General features: G+C 47.0%; 1 protein-coding gene across 7 annotated transcripts in view; it reads right to left on the reverse strand.

Annotated features, from left to right (window-relative positions):
- The window catches only part of NFIA (nuclear factor I A), a 455,247-nt gene that overhangs the window by 192,173 nt on the left and 243,351 nt on the right, over positions 1 to 19,723 (reverse strand). For all 7 annotated transcript variants that reach the window (XM_040360816.1, XM_040360813.1, XM_040360812.1 and 4 more), the window contains exon 3: positions 4,644 to 4,709. In XM_040360816.1, the coding sequence (XP_040216750.1) occupies positions 4,644 to 4,709 (66 nt within the window). The remainder of the gene's footprint in view (positions 1 to 4,643; positions 4,710 to 19,723) is intronic.

Genomic DNA, 19,723 nt, shown 5'->3' on the forward strand with positions numbered 1-19,723 from the left:
TGGTTGTAACTCTCCGAAATGAAAAAATGAATAAAGCAAATCCTTCTATAGCAGTGGCCTCCAAACTGCGGCCCGGGGGCCGGATGTGGCACTTTGCTCATCTTTATCCGGGGCCTTGGGGCTTTATTCCTACCACAGATACAAGGCACTATTCCTACCACTGACATCAAAAGTGGGGTATAATTCCTGCTACTGATACCAATGATGGGACACTATTCCTCCCACTGACACCAATGATGGGACACTATTCCTCCCACTGATACCAATGATGGGACACTATTCCTCCTACTGACACCAATGATGGGACACTATTCCTCCCACTGACACCAATGATGGGACACTATTTCTCCCACTGACGCCAATGATGGGACACTATTCCTTCCCACTGACACCAATGATGGGACACTATTCCTCCCACTGACACCAATGATGGGACACTATTCCTCCCACTGACACCAATGATGGGACACTATTCCTCCCACTGACACCAATGATGGGACACTATTCCTCCCACTGATACCAATGATGGGACACCCAAAGCCAGATACAAGTCCAAAGGAGAACGAAGATTTGCTGTCCAAGGACCCAGACTATGGAACGCTCTACCAACCACCATCCGATTGGAGGTAAACCACCTGACCTTCAGGAGAAAGATCAAGACCCATCTCTTCTGAGGGCCCAGGGAATGGATACCAATCTATGCATTAAGGTGAAAAAACATCTGATGCTGCCCCCCCCCCCCCCCGAGCCCCCGTTATACTTACCTGACACCTCGAAAGCTGAAGTTAGAAGCTGATTGGCTCCCATGCACAGCTGTACCAGATTTTTCACTCTCCAGATTTACTAAATAAACCCAGCGGGGCTGAGCTGCAGCTCTGTGTGTGAATGGACATGCCAGGAGCACCGGCGGGGGACCAGAGAAGAGGATTGGGGCTGCTCTGTGCAAAACTATTACACAGAGCAGGTAAGTATAACATGTTCATCGTAAAAAAAAAAACACTTGCCTTAAATAGTACTTGAATTCTTAATGGCACCTTCCCATATCTGCCAACATGCCTGTTTTCGGGCGCACCCAAATGCATGGTGCTGCTGCACCATGCGTTGTGGTTTTGGCGCAATTTTGCAAAAGGGTCCGGGACTTCTTTTGCATGTTTTTTGCACATTGAAATTAATGGGCTACGTACCTACACATGCCATGCAGAAATGCCTAAAATTTGCACGGAAACACGCGAATACTCCAATGCACATGCATGATTTGAACGAAGCATTAAACAAAGCTTAAAGGGGTTGTAAAGGAAAAAAAAAATTTTCCCCTAAATATCTTCCTTTACCTTAGTGCAGTCCTCCTTCACTTACCTCATCCTTCCATTTTGCTTTTAAATGTCCTTATTTCTTCTGAGAAATCCTCACTTCCTGTTCTTCTGTCAGTAACTCCACACAGTAATGCAAGGCTTTCTCCCTGGTGTGGAGTGTTGTGCTCGCCCCCTCCCTTGAACTACAGGAGAGTCAGGACGCTCTCTACGTTGCAGATAGAGAAAGGAGCTGTGTGTTAGTGGGCGTCCTGACTCTCCCGTAGTCCAAGGGAGGGGGCGAGCACGACACTCCACACCAGGGAGAAAGCCTTGCATTACTGTGTGGAGTTACAGACAGAAGAACAGGAAGTGAGGATTTCTCAGAAGAAATAGAGACATTTAAAAGCAAAATGGAAGGATGAGGTAAGTGAAGGAGGACTGCACTAAGGTAAAGGAAGCTATTTAGGAGAATTTTTTTTTACCTTTACAACCCCTTTAAGGCTCAGTTTACATATGAGCCGCATGCGGCTCACAGCAGGGGTCCGGTGGGTCCCGGTTTACCGTTTCAGGTCCGATTTCAGCCCAAATTTTAGGCTGAATTCGGACCAAAAGACGCACATCGTTTTTTCTGTAAACACACGGGGAATATTTTTTTACCTTTACAACCCCTTTAATCACAGGAGTGAGTCTATTTCTGATATACATTCTAAAGGCAAGATTGATTATTAATCAATGGACCTCTTTGTTTTTCTATATTTCCAATCAATATCGTTTGTGTTGCATCATTCAAAATATTCATTGATGGTGAATCGCTAGTTTGCGATCGCTTGTGCCCAGAGGGATCGCATATCAATAAAGGAATGACCGCCTTAACACATTTTGGGGCTATAACCTACAACACAGTTCTATCTTTCTTTCGAGGAACCACAAGTCCCAGCAAGCTCTTCCTGCAGAGGGATGCAACTTTCTCCCTACAAGCAAACGCAAAGGGCGCAGGAAACTTCTCCAAACACAAATATACGTAAATAAACAACTTTTCTAACTTTAAGACGAATTTTCTCCTGCCGTGTGTCTTTTTTCAGCCTACAGTGGGCGCTGTGAGTCTATTTTTCATGGGTGTGGCCACAGAGCTGTAAACGGCATCTTTGAATCCTCTACTCCGGAACGTTAACCGAGATTACAGTGTGTCAGTTACTTGTGCAAGAAACAGGCGTGCGTTTTATTATTCCCGGGGGAGACAAAAAAATATTAGAATTAGCGTGCGAGGAACAAGGCGCTTTACAAGAAGCCCGAGAATTCTGAAAATAGATTCCCGGAGAAGAAGATGGCGAGTTTTATAGGAGAAACTCAAGAAAGTCAAATCTTCTCCCTGGGGGGGCACCGGGACTAATGGTCTGCAGGGTCTGTATGAGGGGCGCGGGTAATGTTGAATTGGGGCTCATTCACTGCATGTCAGTAGAGCCGTGTTTATCTGCGTAGATCAGTTGTCTCTAAACTGCGGCCCGGGGGCCAGATGTGGCCCTTTGCTCGTCTTTATCCAGCCCTTGGGGCACTATTACTCCCACTTACATTTACAATGCGGGCATAATTCCTGCCATTGACACCAACGATGGGCCAGTGTTCTTCCCATTGATACCAATGATGGGGCACTATTTCTCCCCCAGTTATCAAAGAAGGGACACTATTCCTCCCACTGACACCAGTAATGGGGCACTATTCCTCCCACTGATACCAAGGATGAAGCGCTATTTCTTCCACTGACACCAAAGAAGGGAAACTATACCTCCCACTGACACCAGTATTGGGCTAATATTTCTCCCACTGTCATTAACGATGGGACACAATTCCCCCCACTGACACCAATATTGGGCTACTATTTCTCCCACTGTCATTAACGATGGGACACAATTCCCCCCACTGACACCAATATTGGGCTACTATTTCTCCCCCTGTCATCAACGACAAGGCAATATTCCTCCCACTGACACCAATGATGGGGTACTATTCCTTCCACTGACACCAATGATGGGACACTATCCCTCCAACTGACACCAGAGATGGGGAACTAATTCTCCAACTGACACCAATGTTGGGACACTATTCCTCCCACTGACAACAATAATGGGGTACTATGCCTCCTACTGACTCCAATGATGGGACACTATTCCTCCCACTGGCACCAATAATGGGGTACTATGCCTCCTACTGACTCCAATGATGGGACACTATTCCTCCCACTGGCACCAATAATGGGGTACTATGCCTCCTACTGACTCCAATGATGGGACACTATTCCTCCCACTGGCACCAATAATGGGGTACTATGCCTCCTACTGACTCCAATGATGGGACACTATTCCTCCCACTGGCACCAATAATGGGGTACTATGCCTCCTACTGACTCCAATGATGGGACACTATTCTTCCAAATTACATCAATAATGGGGTACTATCCCTCCTACTGACACCAATTATAGGGTACTATTCCTCTCACTGACACCAGTGGTCTAATTTTTTTTTAACTCCCCCTGACCACCAAGCCCATGGCATTGTCTGCTTCCACTGATGCCGGGGCATTTTATAAACTGGCCCTTTGTTGAGAAAGTTTGGGGACCCCTGGGCTAGATGATGCTGGACATCCTTCAGACAGGAAATGAGGCGGGCTCTAACAATTTCAGGCGAGGAGCCGGTACAAATGAAGACTAAAGATGAGGTTGGAGTTCAATAATTTTCCATCCTTTGAACATCGGCTTGACCCCCGGCTAACGTTTGCAAATTTGGAACAAACTTTCTTAAAATGAAAAATTTCAAACAAAATTTCCCTAGTGTATGGCCTACTTTATCATTCGCTGTATTATTATCACACAATGACTACATACAGTGGAACCTCGGTTTAAGAGTAACTTGGTTTGAGAGCGTTTTGATTCGCGAGCAACTTGTTTTTTTTTTTATTCTGACTCGCAAGGCGAGCAGAATTCAAGCTAAATTCGCCTGCAGTACCTCATTTGGCCTGAGGTACGGGGGCGCAGAAGCCGAGCAGAGCTGAAAATAGGCATGCAGTACCTTATTTGGCCTGAGGTACGGGGGGGGGGGTGCAGCAAACAAGCCAAAAAGACCTTTTCGGCCGTTTCAGTGCTCTCTGACGCCCCCCACGTCTGGCCGCATTCGGTATTGCATCCCATTGAAGTCAATGCGGAACAAATTATTTTCGTTTCCATTGACTTCTATGGGGAAACTCGCTTTGATATACGAGTACTTTGGATTACGAGCCTTCTCCTGGAACGGATTATGCTCGTAATACAAGGTTCACCTGGTACTGTATATGATGTATATGGAGGGAAAAAAACTCACCATTCTCTGGCTGGTCCTTGATGTCAGCATCGCTGGGCTGGCTGGGACTGTCTGATTGACTTGAGTCTGTTATAAAAAAAAGAAATGAAATTTTAGCGCAGAATGACACATTTCACAAATGTTCTATAAATAATACAGTACGCAACACTGGCGCAAACTTCATACAAAAACTGGAGGACGAAGTACAGCAACCAATCAGATTACTTGCTCTAGAATACTGACAGTTGAAATCTGACTTTTTATGGTAACCATGTTTACAAATCTATCCAGTACCGGGGACAGGGTTGTCCAGCTCCAGGGGCAAGGATCCAGAACTGCTTCCCCCTCCCCCACATGCTGTAGAATGGGTGTACCACCCTGCGTCTATACTCCCAGGGCAGTTGTCCCCTCCTGCCCACCCCTTGTCCTGGCCCTGGATCTATCATGTGTGGTTACATCTTACCATTGCTCTTCATTATTAATCATGAGGGGTTGGATGATCTAATCATAAAGGCGAAATTCACACTCTCAGTCATCATGAATAATTTTTATTCCTCATGCTGCTATCATTAGTAAATAGATAGAAAAGTATTGAAGTATTGAATTTTAGCGCTGTACCGCCTGAAAAACTCCTCAGTGTGAAAGGGGTCTTAGTTACTTGCTGCAGAGAGAAGAAAGTAGGAACACCAGTGGCCGGGCTCCCTAGGCAGCAGTGCGCCCTAGGTGGCTGCCCAGCTTGCCTAGTGGTAGCACCGGCCCTGGATGGCACAGTGGCTGCGTTTGATGGCACAGTGGCTGCAATTGATAGGCACAGTGGCTGTGTTTGCTGGCACAGTGGCTGCAATTGATGGGCACAGTAACTGCGTTTGCTTGCACAGTGGCTGCGTTTGATGGACACAGTGGTTGCGTTTAATGGCACAGTGGCTGCAATTGATGGGTACAGTGGTTGTGTTTGATGGACACAGTGGCAGCATTTGATGGGCACAGTGGCTGCGTTTGATGGCACAGTGGTTGCGTTTGATGGGCACAGTGGCTGTGTTTGATGGGTACAGTGGCTGAGTTTGATGGGTACAGTGGCTACATTTGATGGGCACAGTAGCTGCATTTGATGGGCACAGTGGCTGCGTTTGATGGCACAGTGGTTGCATTTGATGGGCACAGTGGCTGTGTTTAATGGGTACCGTGGCTGCATGTGATGGGCACAGTGGCTGTGTTTGATGGTCACGGTGGCTGCGTTTGATGGCAGAGTGGCTGCGTTTGATGGGCACAGTGGCTGCGTTTGATGGGCACAGTGGCTGCGTTTGATGGGCACAGTGGCTGCAATTGATGGGTACAGTGGTTGTGTTTGATGGACACAGTGGCAGCATTTGATGGGCACAGTGGCTGCGTTTGATGGCACAGTGGTTGCATTTGATGGGCACAGTGGCTGCATTTGATGGGCACAGTAGTTGCATTTGATGGACACAGTGGCTGCGTTTGATGGCACAGTGGTTGTGTTTGATGGATACAGTGGCTGCTTTTGATGGCACAGTGGCTGCGTTTGATGGGCACAGTGCCTCTGTTTGATGGGCACAGTGGCTGCGTTTGATGGGCACAGTGGCTGCGTTTGATGGGCACAGTGGTTACCATTGATGGGCACAATGAGGCTGCGTTTGGCACAGTGGCTGCATTTGATGGGCACAGAGGCTGCATTTGATGGGCACAGTGGCTGCGTTTGATGTGTTTTTATTGTTTGTTCCCCCATAAAAATTTTGAGCACCAGCCGCTACTGGATCAGAAGTGCCTTAGCCAGGAGTCAAGAGACAGGAGGTCTCACCTAGGGGTCAGAGGTGTCCCACAAGAAAAGGTCTTGTCCCAGGAGTCAGTTGGGCTCCTATTGGGGTGTCAGGAGAACCCCTATCCAGAGGCCAGAAGTGGGCCATGCAGCAGGGCGCTGCGCCTTTACTAAAGGCTAAGCGGGCAAAGTGATCCGGGAGAGCAGAGGGACTGGTAAGGACAGCAGAGGTGCTGCTGTCACGGGAGCCAGGTGGCTCGGCATTGGCAATAGATGTTTATGTGAACTATTAATTTTGTTGAATAAAGGTGGGCTACCATGGCCTAAAATACAGCTTGGACTGGCGACAAGCATTGGAAAAAAGAACCTACCACTTGAGTATAATCATGTATATAATATTTAAAGCAAGATACCCTGCTGTAAGATAGCAATGGTTTCCTATAATGAGCCTCCAATTAGGCTCCCCTGGGCTTCAGGTGCAAATGCTGACTTTGTGAAAGTCAGAACATATGATCTCTTTCCAAATCCCACAACTTAACCCCCCCCCCCCCAATAGTCAATTGACTACTGCGAATCCCAGGCAGCCCCGGTAGGATGTGGAGTCGGAGGCGTTCGCTTACAGTAAGGCTCATTGATCTCTCCTATCTAAATTGTAATTTAGACTCTCTGCCCCCCCCCCCACTTGCCTCCATACAGATATTATGGAGTGTGAACAATGCAATTCTGTGTACGGCAAACGGCTGTCTTCGGTGCGTTTTTGTGGTTTAATTTGTTTTATGTACGCTGAATTAAATATCACGATGATTTCCTCTTTAATTAAACAAACCTCGGCTGTCGTCTGAAAATAAAATATCGTCTCCTGCAAGGACAGCTCAGTTCCGCGCCTTTCGAGATGAATTGAGATGATAAAGCAGCCGTCTAAGTTTCATAGTCCCACTGTGCACTAATGTGTAAAGCAGCGAGAGCTGTCAATCACCCGGGGGGCAATGGGCAATCAGGTGAATAGATTAATATTTGCCCATACATAATTAATGGCAGTGACTGATCCATATTGGAAGCATTACCATTAAATCAATAGAATTACTTAGTGCAGTGGACTTTGCATATCCTATTGACATTGTGTAGCGAGCATTAAGTCATTGCGATTTCCCAGGAGCCAACGGGAAGGCTGAGCGGCCACCTGCTTAAACACTGATATCCTGCTGATTAACAAAACTTTATTTATTCCCTATTTTGTTAAGTATGCCGGGCTGCAAGCACGTTGTCATGATATATATATATATATATATATATATATATATATGCTTTGCTATAATTCATTACTATGGGGCACGTGTATAAACTGCCTTCCCTAAGGATAGGCACTATGGCCGACAGCGCCTCCACTCGCCTAACTTGTTCTTCATCTGTAGCAACCTCCTGATAAAAATGGGGTGTGGTAGATTACGCTCATTTATGAACTGATATAACAATATAAACCATCAACTGGATATTACTTATGCAATGAAGACTTATAGCTAGATTCAGGTAGCTGGGCGCATCTTTGAGGCGGTGTAGCGTATCGTATTTACGCTACGCCGCCGTAAGTCAGAGAGGCAAAAGCTGTATTCACAAAGCACTTGCCTCCTAAGTTACGGCGGCGTAGCGTGAATGGGCCGGCGTAAGCGCGCCTAATTCAAATGAGGATGAGGGGGGTGTGTTTTATGTAAATTACTCGTGACCCGACGTGATTGACGTTTTTTTACGAACGGCGCATGCGCCGTCTGTGGACATATCCCAGTGTGCATTGCTCCAAAGTACGCCGCAAGGACGTATTGGTTTCGACGTGAACGTAAATTACGTCCAGCCCCATTCACGGACGACTTACGCAAACGACGTAAATTTTTCAAATTTCGACGCGGGAACGACGGCCATACTTAACATTGACTAGTCCAGCTATTTGTTTGACTAACTTTACGCTGGGAATCGCCTTACGTAAACGGCGTATCTTTACTGCGATGGGCAAGCGTACGTTCGTGAATCGGCGTATCTCGCTGATTTAGGCATTCTAGACGTAAATCAGCGTTCACGTCCCTAGCGGCCGGCAGAACTAGACAGCTAAGATACGATGGCGCAGGCCGTCGTATCTTAGATAGGTTTAAGTGCATCTCAGTTTGAGAATACACTTAAACATACGACGGCTTAGATTCCGAGTTACGGCGGCGTATCTACTGATATGCCGCCGTAACTCTTTGTGAATCTAGCCATTAGCCTATGACCCTTGGCTTTAGTAGTATAGCAGGGCAGGTTGGCAGCCATGCCATGGCACCCTCTATATATATTCAGGGCCGTCTTTAAAGCGGAGGTTCACCCAAAAGTAAACCTCCACTTTTTGGAACCTTCCCCCCCTCCGGTGTCACATTTGACACCTTTCAGGGGGAAGGGGGTGCAGATACCTGTATAAAACAGGTATTTGCACCTTGCACCACTTCCTGGTATAGAGTCTGGCCCCTCCGCGTCACCCCCCCCCCCCGTTGTGTTTTGGGAAACATTCAGCTCCCAGAACACAACGGGGACCAGTGGGAACGGCGCAGCGCGACTCTCGTATGCGGAGTAGGGAACCGGGCAGTGAAGCCGCAGCGCTTCACTTCCCGATTCCCTCACCGAGGATGGCGGTGGGGAAAGCGGTGGAGAAAGCTTCGGCGTCGTGGGCGACCTGGACAGGTAAGTGTCCATTTTTTAAAAGTCAGCAGCTGCTGTATTTGTAGGTGAACCACCGCTTTAAGGCAGGGAAAAAAGGGCAGCTGACCTGGGCCCCATCATTATTGTCGGGCCCAAAGAGCCTGCCTCATGCTTGCCAACTATCCCATTTTAAATTCCCTTAAAGTTTTAGTCCTGTGCTGTATCCCGATATCTCAGTGTGAAGTGCTGCTACTAATGCTGCCAAGCTCTGCCCTATTGTTGCGTACAGATGACTCACCTGCAGATCCCGTGTTTACAGTTTGAAAAATCAGTGCTCCCCAGCTGTAGGTCCCCCAGACAACAAACTTTGCACACTTGTAGAGGAGAAATGGGGCTACATGTGAGCCGAGTTCCGGGTCTAGGGGACCTACGACCGGCTAGTACCGGGTCCCCAAATTCACCAGAGAAATTACCGTTAAACATGGGAGTCTATGGAAGGGGTGCCCGGCTTTGAAAAATCGGTGCTCCCCGGCCGTAGGTGACACGTACAACAAACTTTGCACACTTGTAGAGGAAGAGTGGGGCTACATGTTTGGGTCCAGGGGACATACGGCCGGCCGGTACCGGTCCCCAAAAGTCCGGGAGATCAGGCGCAAAAAGGTGACTCGAGTATAAGCCGAGGGGGGCATTTTCAGCACATAAAAATGTGCCGAAAAACTCGGCTTATACTCAAGTATATACGGTATTAGCTAAACTAACCGAATATAAGATTCAATGGGCCAGATTCACAAAGAGATACGACGGTGAATCTACAGATACACCATCGTATCTCTGACTTACACTGGTCCTATCTATGCGCCTGGTTCATAGAATCAGATACGCATAGATAGGGCTAAGATCTGACAGTGTTACACTGTGTTACACTGTCGGATCTTTTTTTCAATTTAAAAATGGCGCCGGGGGCGTTCCCGCTGATTTACGATAAATGATATGTAAATCAGCGAGATACGCAAATTCACGAACGTACGCGGACCCGTCGCAGTGTTCTTACGTCGTTTCCGTAGCGGTTTTCCCGTCGTATACTTACCCCTTCTTTTATCAGGCGCAGCCAATGTTAAGTATAGCTGGCGTTCCCGCGTCGAATTTGAATTTTCCAACGTCGTTTGCGTACGCCGATTCACGAACACTCGCGTCGCAAGTCCCGCTCACGTCGAAACCACTGACGTCCTAGTGACGTCAGTGGGAGCAATGCACGCCGGGAAATTCCCCGGACGGCGCATGCGCATTTAAATCGGCGCGGGAACGCGCCCGATTTAAATAGTACACTCCCCTAGCCGCGGAATTTGAATTCCGCCGGGGGATTTAGGATCCGCCGTCGCAAGTTTGGAGGTAAGTGGTTTGTGAATTAGCCACTTGCCTCCTAAACTTGCGGGAGCGGATCTTAATTCACGTAGATCGAGCGGATCTATAGATCCGCTGAGCTACGTGAATCTGGCCCAATAAGTCTAAAGTCTATAAAAAACATTTTTTTTTTTTTTTTTTTGGCTTTAAAAATGGCCTTCTCTTTTACAGGTTAAGGAAAGAACATATACCTATTAAGTTTATTTCCATTTTCTGTTACTCAAAAACATATATACAGTGAACCCCACACAAGTTCAGGCTAACAGTGTTCTCATCAAAAATGAGTTTACTTTACTATTTGGCAGCATGGTGGGCAACCGGTGTCATGTGATCTTAAAGGTAAGTGTCACTCAAGTTTATTTCTGCGGTGCGCTATGATGCCTCGATGATGATTCTAAAATAGTAAACCTTCGCTGACCGTTATTTAAACTCGGAACCTCTTGTAATAAATCTCATTCGTTATTTCGCCTTAACTGGCTGGAGTTTTTGGCATGCAGGAAGGCCGTGGCTGCCGGCCATCTTTATTACACGCCGTACATCCCAAATCTATTGGACGGAAAGAGTCATCCAGATGGCTGAAGGCCCAGCGGACAGCTGAATTTCCATAGGAAAATCGCATTCCATTTACACAACACCGTTTAATCCATCCCTTGCAGTATGTTCACCTACAGCCCTACTTCTATATCCCTGGGCCTCATTCACCCCACTTTGCAAGGATCACTTGAAGTTCCTCACCAAAATGAAGCCTCGTTGGTTAAAAATGTACTCAAATTTTGACAGAGGACTAAAATTTTGCTCTGATGTTTGTTTTCTTAACCACTTAAGGACCACCTCCTGCACATTTACGTCGGCAGAATGGCACGGCTGGGCACAAGCACGTACAGGTACGTCCTGTGCTAGTACCCAGCCGTGGGTCGCGGGCGCGCGACCCGGTCCGAAGCTCCGGGAACGCGAGACCCGCGGACCCGATCGCCGATGGAGTCCCGCGATCGGTCCCCGGAGCTGAAGAACGGGGAGAGCTGTGTGTAAACACGGCTTCCCCGTTCTTCATTGTGGCGGCGTCATCGATCTTGTGATCCCTTTTATAGGGGTACACAATCGATGACGTCACACCTACAGCCACACCCCCCTACAGTTGTAAACACACATGAGGTCACACATAACCCCTTCAGCGCCCCCTGTGGTTAACTCCCAAACTGCAATTGGCATTTTCACAGTAAACAATGCATTTTAAATGCATTTTTTGCTGTGAAAATGACAATGGTCCCAAAAATGTGTCAAAATTGTCCGAAGTGTCCGCCATTATGTCGCAGTCACGAAAAAAAATCGCTGATTGCCGCCATTAGTAGTAAAAAAAAAAAAATGCAATAAAACTATTTTGTAAACGCAATAAATTTTGCACAAACCAATCGATAAACGCTTATTGCGATTTTTTTTTACCAAAAATAGGTAGAAGAAGAAGCCCAAACTGAGGAAAATTTTTTAAATGTTTATATATTTTTGGGGGATGTTAATTACAGCAAAAAGTAAAAAATAGAGAGAAGATAGTCACCGCTCCAATAGGGTATGTGGATGAATCTATGAGTAAGCACTGATTGTAGTGCGAAACGTCAGCTGTATGCCCCTGTCTTTGCTGTGATGTGTGGTGTTTGAAAACTTTTATCAATAAAAGGCAACCAAGAAGGTTTTTCCAGAGTGCGGCTGTCCAAACATTTCTTTCTACTATTAAAAAGTAAAAAATATTGATTTTTTTTCAAAATTGTCGCTCTATTTTTGTTTATAGCGCAAAAAATAAAAAAACGCAGAGGTGATCAAATACCACCAAAAGAAAGCTCTATTTGTGGGAAAGAAAGGACGCCAATTTTGTTTGTTTTCACGACCGCGCAATTGTCAGTTAAATCGATGCAGTGCCGAATCGCAAAAAGGGGCAAGGTCCTTAACCTGCATAATGGTTTTGGGGCTGAAGTGGTTAATAAATAACCCTTTCCTGTGTATGGGTACCCTAACTTAATTTTTCACGTGACAAAAAACCGAGCTGCGTTTTCCTTTTTTTTTTTTAACCCTCCAATTTTTTTACGTGACAATTTTTTTTATTTTTTTCCCATGGAAACCCAAATGACACCTAAAACACTTAGTAAAATAAAATAAAAAAAAGGAACGTGTAACTGTCTCGCCAGAAACGGCTCGCTCGATAAATCTCTATTTTCGCCTCTCACGTTTAAATAAAGATGCAAACAGACAAAAACATAATGAGCAATTCACCCAAAAAAAAAAAGAGAACCAAAGCGGCGCTGTGTTCGGAGCTGGGAAAATATGGGGACTCTATTGTATTATTTTATATAGTCTGCGAAGGGGGATAAAATCCCCAAAGGAGGAGGAAAAAAAAAAAAAATGTAATTGCTTCAGGCTTTTCTTTCGAGACAACAAAATAAACACTTTGGCTGCCCTTGTTTGTATGCTCCTCAGTGGTGCTCCATGCACCAGCAGTTAAAAACAAAGAAAGTTCTAGATTCTCAGACTAAATTCAGAATCTCCCCAAACAACGAGGAGGGGGGCAGGACAAGCAGGAGGGTGCTGGGGAAGGAGGGGGACGGGGGGGGGGGGGGCTTCCTGAGAGCCTAATAGTACATTCAATATGGTAGTGATGGCCAAGCAGGATCAAAAGTCCCCTCACTAATTAAATATGCATTGGCAGAGTTTTTGATCGATGTGCGCCATGGATCTGATGACACACCTGCAAAAATCTTCTGAGAAAAAAAAAGCAAAAGAGCGGAGGGGAGGTTGAGGGGGGGACACAGGCGGTCCTCATCTTTGTTTTCAAAGGATCTCGATTTCTTTGCTTAGATATCTAATTTAATTCTCTCACCCCACTGCAAACTGGATTAAGAAAGTCAATACTGCCTTTGTGCATCGTGCAGGAACACACTGCTTTTCTTTTATCCAATTTAGGTGTGACCTTTCGACCAACTGTCTGGGAGGAAGGTAAAGGATGTGGAGGAAGTGGCCGCGGCGGATCTGTCGCAGGTGTGTTAGGGCCTGAATACCGGAGAGAAAGCGGTGCTCAACGTGAGCGAGGAACGCTCAAGTGTTTATGAACAATATATAGGACTTTATCTATAACTGAACACTAAAGTAGGGTGACCAGACGTCCCCGGTTTCTGGGGACAGTCCCCGGATTGACCAAGTCTGTCCCCAGGTTTTGTCCCCGCATTGGATTTGAACAGGGGCTGGGGAAATTTCAAAGACAGTGGCCTGGATTCAGAGAGCAGTTACGACGGCGTATCTCCGGATACGCCGTCGTAACTCTGAGGCCCCGTACACACGATCAGACATGTCCGATGAAAACAGTCCGCGGACCGTTTTCATCGGACATGTCTGCTGGGAGCTTTTGGTCTGATGTGTGTACACATCAGAGAAAGCTGCAGAGAAAGACCCTTGCTCTCTGTGTGGAAGCAGTGGTCTCTCTGCAGAAATCCGACACACCCCTCCTGAGTCAGACCTTCCATCTCATGCTCCTTGCTGATTTGCTCCAGGAAACCCTGACAAAAGCAAAAAACATCTCTAAAATCTAGAAAATATTCTGTTATGAACATTATTAGGTGGATTCAGAAAGACTTAGGTCGGTTTATCAGTAGATACGCCGGCCTAAGTCTGAATCTGCGCCGGCGCAAATTTAAGCGTATTCTGGTAACCAGATACGCTTAAATTAGGCTAAGATACGAGCGGCGTAAGTGTCTTACATCGTCGTATCTTAAAGTGTCATTTTTAGGCTGGCCGCTAGGTGGCGCTTCCATTGCGTTCGGTGTAGAATATGTAAATCACTAGATATGCCGATTCACGAACGTACGCCCGGCCGACTCAGTACAGATACGCCGTTTACGTAAAGCATTTTCAGGCGTATAGTTATTCCATCAAATAGCTGGACTAGTAATGTTAAGTATGGCTGTTGTTCCCGCGTCGAAATTTGAAAATTTTACGTCGTTTGCGTAAGTCGTCCGTGAATAGGGCTGGACGTAATTTACGTCCACGTCGAAACCAATACGTCCGTGAGGCGTACTTAGCCGCAATGCATACTGGGATATGTACACGGACGGCGCATGCGCCGTTCTTAAAAAACGTCAATCACGTCAGGTCACACTTCATATGCATAAAACACGCCCCCCACATCCTCATTTGAATTAGGCGCGCTTACGCCGGCCCCATTTACGCTACGCCGCCGTAACTTAGCAGGCAAGTACTTTGTGAATACAGTACTTGCCTTGCTAACTTACGGTGGCGTAGTGTAAATATGATACACTACGCTGCCGCAAAGATGCGGCGGGCTTTCTGAATCTAGCTATATATGTAAAAAGTTAGTTTTGTTTTATTGGATGCAGCAGTTTAAGGAATAGAATAAAATCCGAATCTGTTTCAAGAAATAAGACAGAAAGGAAAAGAGAGTTCAAAAGTGCAGCCCCCGTCTCTCCGTTACACCAGAGAGCCGCGGGGTGTATCAGTTACTTTGCGTACTTTTAGCTCTTGAAAGTCGAGCGTCTCGCGGAGCGGCCACACTGAGAAATAAATAAAGACGAATTCGCTACGTTTGCAGAATTTCCTCCTTTGTGTTCCCTGTCCGGGGATCGCTCTGGTTTGTTACAAATAAACACTGGAACATTAGCCGCTCAGACCGCGGCGACTCCTCCAATGTGTACGAATAGGCAAACGTTTTATTTTTTTATTTTAGAGAAGGGAAAGATTCATTTTCTGCTGACTGGGGACATTTCCCTTCACTTCCTGTCATGGAGACACAAGAGGAAGTGACAGCAAATCTTTCTAAAGTAAGAGGAATTTTCTTACTGGGCAGCTTTCACCAGTACAAGGCGTCCCCATCAAAACATCATCTGTTCTGCGGACAAACCTAACATTTTGAAGTTCCTGGGCCGGATTCAGATAGAGATACGACGGCGTATCTCCTGATACGCCATCGTATCTCTGAGTTCCGTCGGTCGGAATCAGGTCATAGAATCAGTTCTGCATAGATCCACCTAAGATCCGACAGGTGTAAGTGACTTACACCGTCGGATCTTAGGCTGCAATTCCAGGCTGGACGCTAGGTGGCGTTTCAGCTTATTTATGCGACAAATATGCAAATGACGGTTTCCGCCGATTCAGAAACGAACAACCGCCCGGCGCATTTTTTTTACGTCGTATGCGTTCGGCTTTTTCCGGCGTATAGTTACCCCTGCTATGTGAGGGGTATCCTATGTTAAGTATGGCCGTCGTTCCCGCGCCGAGTTTTGAAATTTTATGTCGTTTGCGTAAGTCGATTCAGAAAAGAGCTGGACGTCCTTGCGACGTCATTTGGAGCAATGCACGCTGGGAAAGTTTACGGACGGCGCATGCGCAGTTCATTCGGCGCGGGGACGCGCCTGATTTAAATTTTATACGCCCCCTAGCCACGGAATTTGAATTCTGCCGGGGGATTTACGATACGCCGCCACAACTTTAGAGGCAATTGCTTTCTGAATAAAGCACTTGCCTCAAAAACTTGCGCCGGCGTAACGTAAATCAGATAGGTTACGCGGATCTAAAGATCCGCTGACCTATCTGAATCTGGCCCCCTGTCTCTTCCTATCTTAGGCAGCATAGGGCTCTTTCACATGGGCAGACCGTTCAGGTCCGCCTGCCAGTTTTTTAGGTGGACCTGAACGGGCGCTCCGTGCTCCTCTATGGAGCCGCGGATGTCAGCGGTGACATGCCCTCTGAAATCCGACCCGCTCCGATCCGCCAAAGTGTGACGGGGGGAAAAAACTACTTTTCCATCCGTCTGGCGGATCGGATCAGGTGAACATGGACAGACGGTCCGTGTTCATCCGATCCCCCCATAGGGGAGAGCGGAGAAAAGACAGGGCGGTCCCTGCACAGTGAGCGGGGACCGCCCTGTCATCCGCCAGCTCAGCGTCAGGACGCCCACTAACACACAGCTCCTTTCTCTATCTGCAACGTAGAGAGCGTCCTGACTCTCCTGTAGTATGAGGCCCCGTACACACGGCCGAGGAACTCGACGTGCCAAGCACGTCGAGTTCCTCGTCGAGTTCTGGGATGAAGCCGCCGAGGAGCTCGGCGGGCCGCCTTCTCCCATAGAACAATGAGAAAATAGAGAACATGTTCTCTATTTTCTCGACGAGCTCCTCGGCGGCTCCATCGAGCCAAAACTGTACAGAAGACAGAGTTTCTCGGCAGAATCCGGGTTTTGACCGAGTTTCTCGGTGAATTCTGCCGAGAAACTCTGTCGTGTGTACGGGGCCTAAGGGAGGGGGCGAGCACGACACTCCACATCAGGGAGAAAGCCTCGCATTACTGTGTGGAGTTACAGACAGAAGAACAGGAAGTGGGGATTTCTCAGAAGAAATAAGGACATTTAAAAGCAAAATGGAAGGATGAGGTAAGTGAAGGAGGACTGCACTAAGGTAAAGGAAGCGATTTAGGGAAAAAAATACCTTTACAACCTCTTTAAAGTGATTGTGAACCTCGTACACACGACCGGATTATTCGACGGGAATTGTGTGATGACAGGCTGTTGTCGGAAAATCCGACCGTTTGTACTCTCCATCGGACAATTGTTGTCGGATTTTCCGCGGGCAAATGTGGGACAGCATGCTTTAAAATTGTCCGCCAACAAACGTGCGATGTCGGATTTTCCGATCGTGTGTACACAGAAGCAGGGAACCATTATCCATGAAGTTTGGTAAAATCGGCACATTGGACCAGATTCTCAAAGAGATACACCGTCGTATCTCTGAGTTCGGCCGGTCGTATCTATGCGACTGATTCATAGAATCAGTTACGCATAGATATGCCTAAGATCCGACAGGTGTAACTGTGTTACACCGTCGGATCTTAACTGCAATTTAAAAATGGCCGCTGGGGGCGTTCTCGCTGATTTACGCAGAGAATATGTAAATCAGCGAGATACGCCAATTCACAAACGTACGCGGGCCCGACGCAGTGTTTTTACGACGTTTACATAAGGGTTTTCCCAACGCATAGTTACCCCTGCTTCTATGAGGCGCAGCCAATGTTAAGTATGGCCGTCGTTCCCGCGTCAATTTTTTTTTTTGACGTTGTTTGCATACGTCGATTCACAAAAGCGCTGGACACAAGTTATGCTCACGCCCAAACCAATGACGTCCTAGCGACGTCTTTGGGAGCAATGTACGCCGGGAAAATTCGCAGACGCCGCATTTAAATCGGCGCGGGGACGCGCCTGATTTAAATACTACACTCCCCCTAGCCGCGGAATTTGAATTCCGCCGGGGGATTTACGATCCGCCGCCGCAAGTTTGGAGGTAAGTGTTTTGTGTATTACCCACTTGCCTCTCAAACTTGCGGCGGCGGATCTTAAAGATAGATTACGCGGATCTAAAGATCCGCTGATCTATCTGAATCTGGCCCATTGTTTTTTTTTTTCAGCAAAACTGTAAAGTGCAAACTGGGCATTTAGAGGCTTCCTGTGCTTGAGCTGCAGAACGTTCTTCTCACCCGTGAGCGCCTGCGATAAACACCTAAGGTGTCTGTGTAACCGAGCTTCCACAACGCCGTACATCCAGACATGATTATTTGGATATCACTTGTTTGTGCACGGTAGCGTGTGCACACAGCAGTGTTTGCAGTACAGGGCTGCCCTTGGCTGCCGCGCAGAAATAAATTTAGGAGGACAGCCGTGTAAATAAACCTGTAATGAGGACAATGTACGCTTGTGAGCTGATAACTTCCTGCGCTCTCTGCCTCCGCTGTACCGAGACCCCAAACAGTGTTTTTAACTCTGCCCGGCTTACTGGTCAAATGCTTGGAATACAGAACCCCAACCTAATGAAGAAGTGGGGTGGGGAAGGTGTTCTATAGTCCAAACACACTCTCAGTCATAGTCTGACAACACTACTTTTCCATAGATACAGTACAGTGAGTGTAGTCACCCTAGGGCTGGAAGCGTGTGGCAAGATCAGTAGGTGAAAACAAAAATAAAACCTTAAAAAGAAAACTACTGCAGCCACCATAGCTAAGGATGAGCAAGGAGCAAAATATTAATTTAATATACTTTGATGGCATTCCATTTTCATTTCAAATATCATCACTGGGTAATTCTGTGTGATGTGAGAGAGGAATCTTAGATTGTAAGCTCCTCGAGGGCAGGGACTGATGTGAGATAGGAACTTTAGATTGTAAGCTCCTCGAGGGTGGGGACTGATGTGAGGTGGGGCTTCTCGAGGGCAGGGACTGATGTGAGTTGGGGACCTTAGATTGCAAGCTCCTCAAGTGTGGGGACTGATGTGAGATAGCAATCTTAGACTGTAGGCTCCTCGAGGACGGAGACTGATGTGAGTTAGGGACCTTAGATTGTAAACTCCTCAAGGGCATGGATTGATGTGAGATTGTAAGCTCCTCAAGTGTGGGGACTGATGTGAGATAGCAATCTTAGATTGTAAAACTCCTCAAGGGCATGGACTGATGTGAGTTGGGGACCTTAGATTGTAAGCTCCCCGAGGACAGGGACTGATGTGAGATAGGAACTTTAGATTGTAAGCTCCTCGAGGGTGGGGACTGATGTGAGGTGGGGCTTCTCGAGGGCAGGGACTGATGTGACATAGGGACCTTAGGTTGTAAGCTCCTCAAGGACAGGGACTGTTGTCAGTTGGGGACCTTAGATTGTAAGCTCCTCAAGTGTGTGTGGACTGATGTGAGATAGCAATCTTAGATTGTAAGCTCCTCAAGGGCATGGACTGATGTGAGTTGGGGACCTTAGATTGTAAGCTCCTCGAGGACAGGGACTGTTGTGAGTTGGGGACCTTAGATTGTAAGCTCCTCAAGTGTGGGGACTGATGTGAGATAGGGACCTTAGATTGTAAGCTCCTCAAGTGTGGGGACTGATGTGAGATAGGGACCTTAGATTGTAAGCTCCTCAAGTGTGGGGACTGATGTGAGATAGCAATCTTAGATTTTAAGATCCTTAAGGGCATGGACTGATGTGAGTTAAGGACCTTAGATTGAAAGCTCCTCGAGGACAGGGACTGATGTAAGTTTGGGACCTTAGATTGTAAGCTCCTCAAGTGTGGGGACTGATGTGAGATAGCAATCTTAGATTGTAGGCTCCTCGAGGCCATGGACTGATGTGAGTTAGGGACCTTAGATTGTAAGCTCCTCGAGGCCATGGATTGATGTGAGTTAGGGACCTTAGATTGTAAGCTCCTCAAGGGCAGGGACTGATGTGAGATAGAGACCTTAGAAT

This window comes from Rana temporaria, chromosome 7 (genome assembly GCF_905171775.1).
Source record: "Rana temporaria chromosome 7, aRanTem1.1, whole genome shotgun sequence".
NCBI classification, from domain to species: Eukaryota; Metazoa; Chordata; class Amphibia; order Anura; family Ranidae; genus Rana; species Rana temporaria.